The 1654-nt window shown below is 40.3% G+C and overlaps 1 protein-coding gene across 1 annotated transcript in view; it reads left to right on the top strand.

Moving 5' to 3' along the window:
* Positions 1-150: 150 nt before the first annotated feature.
* LOC115867973 (phospholipid-transporting ATPase ABCA3-like) overlaps positions 151-1654 on the top strand; it is an 83973-nt gene continuing 82469 nt past the window's right edge. Inside the window, exon 1 of the mRNA XM_045285062.1 lies at positions 151-202. Coding sequence (XP_045140997.1) covers positions 151-202 — 52 coding nt within the window. The remainder of the gene's footprint in view (positions 203-1654) is intronic.

Raw genomic sequence — 1654 nt, 5'->3', positions numbered from 1 at the left:
TAGTATCTGAAATTTAGCAATATGTTCAGAGATTGAAAATGTCTTCACTTGTCCACATGCAAGCCAGCACAGGGCGTTTTGTGTTAAATGTCTGTAGGCCATTGGTTCTCAACCAGGAAGGATGTTTGCCTCCCAAGGGAACCATTGGCAATGACTGGAGACATTTTGGCTGTGGCCATTTGGAAAGTGTCTGTAGTATTTGGTAAGTAGATGCCAGGGATTCTTCTAAATACTGTACAGAACCGGTCCTCTCAACCAAGAATCGTCTGCCCCACCGTGTCATCACTGCCAAGATTGAGGTAGAGTATGCGTGGCTTCCAGTTTCCTAAATTCTCCTTAATTTTACAAAACTTTACTCATATACTAATCTACCTGGTTCCTGACAGAATTTGAGTTTACATTCTCAGGGCCCTACTCATTTTCTATATCAAAACAAGAAATAATTTGAACTTTTAAAGAGACATAATTTTATTAAGAAGTCAAGAATTTTAAAACAATAAGAACACTTAGTGCCTAGCTATAAGAAAGCTAGAAGCAGCAGTTCTAGCCTGTTCTACAGGCTCACTGTGAATTAGAGTGTCCCCAGTGGCAACGGGGTAAGTTAGGTTTCCAGTTACAAATAAAGGAAAACTCGACTGAAAAAATGTCTCTGAATTGACTTGTATCAAATAGAGAACCATCAGTACAACATGCGATCGATTTGAACTGGCCAGTTTTTTCAAGGGTCCCTGGCTGCTCAAAATGGTCTCCACTAGTCTACTAGCCTAAAAGGTTGGCAGTTCAAACCTGCCCAGTGGAAGAAAGGCCTGACAATCTACTGACATGGAGTACAGCCATGAAAGTACACGCAATGACCATAAATTTGGTTCAACTGCACAGCAACATGTTTGCTTGTTTGTTTGTTTCCAGCGCTAGCAGATTTCTCAGGTTTTTTTCTATGTTAGTTTCATATGTAAGATTTCAGTTTTCTCTTCTGATTTTCTTTCCCATTTACTGCACTTTTCCTGACCTTGCACTGTCCTATTTGGCTTCTGCAGTCTTCCTCTAACCTTCAGGCCATCTTGAAGCTATATCCTCTTACTTTCTAGAGGTTTCTGTGGGTCAGACATTAGTAACATTTTCCATCATGGTTTACCCAGTAGTCTGTGTTTTATTTAGTTAAACATTTACTAACTTTCAGTAGGATTAGACTTCTTCTTCCTGGGTCACTCAAAATTTCAAATACAATGTCCTTATTATTCATGCATCCTATAATTTTCAATTCACCTATTCGCTAAAATTTATTTGTAAACTCAAAATCTCTCATCAGAAATAGAGTGCCAATAAGCTATGTTGCCCGAGGCTTACCATCCCAGATCAATGCTTGGTTGTCTTTTTCCGCTTTCATTTCAGCTTGTGCCATTTTCACAATCCATTTAATGCCATGGGGTTTTTTTTGTTTTGTTTTGTTTTTTGGTACTTTTGGGGGGTACTTTTTATTGGTGATTTCACTGTTTAGAAATGGCCACGACTCTCTCACTGCCTCACTCTCTCACTGTCTCACCCTCTCACTGCCTCACTCTCTCACTGCCTCACTCTCTCACTGCCTCACTCTCTCACTGCCTCACTCTCTCACTGCCTCACTCACTGTCTCACTCTCACTCAGTGACTCACA

The sequence above is a fragment of the Echinops telfairi genome, unplaced genomic scaffold (assembly GCF_000313985.2).
Source record: "Echinops telfairi isolate 266 unplaced genomic scaffold, ASM31398v2 ScPeMD7_5;HRSCAF=22, whole genome shotgun sequence".
Lineage (NCBI taxonomy): Eukaryota > Metazoa > Chordata > Mammalia > Afrosoricida > Tenrecidae > Echinops > Echinops telfairi.
The sequence above is the reverse complement of the archived record's forward strand: the minus strand, read 5'-3'. Positions and strand labels throughout refer to the sequence as shown.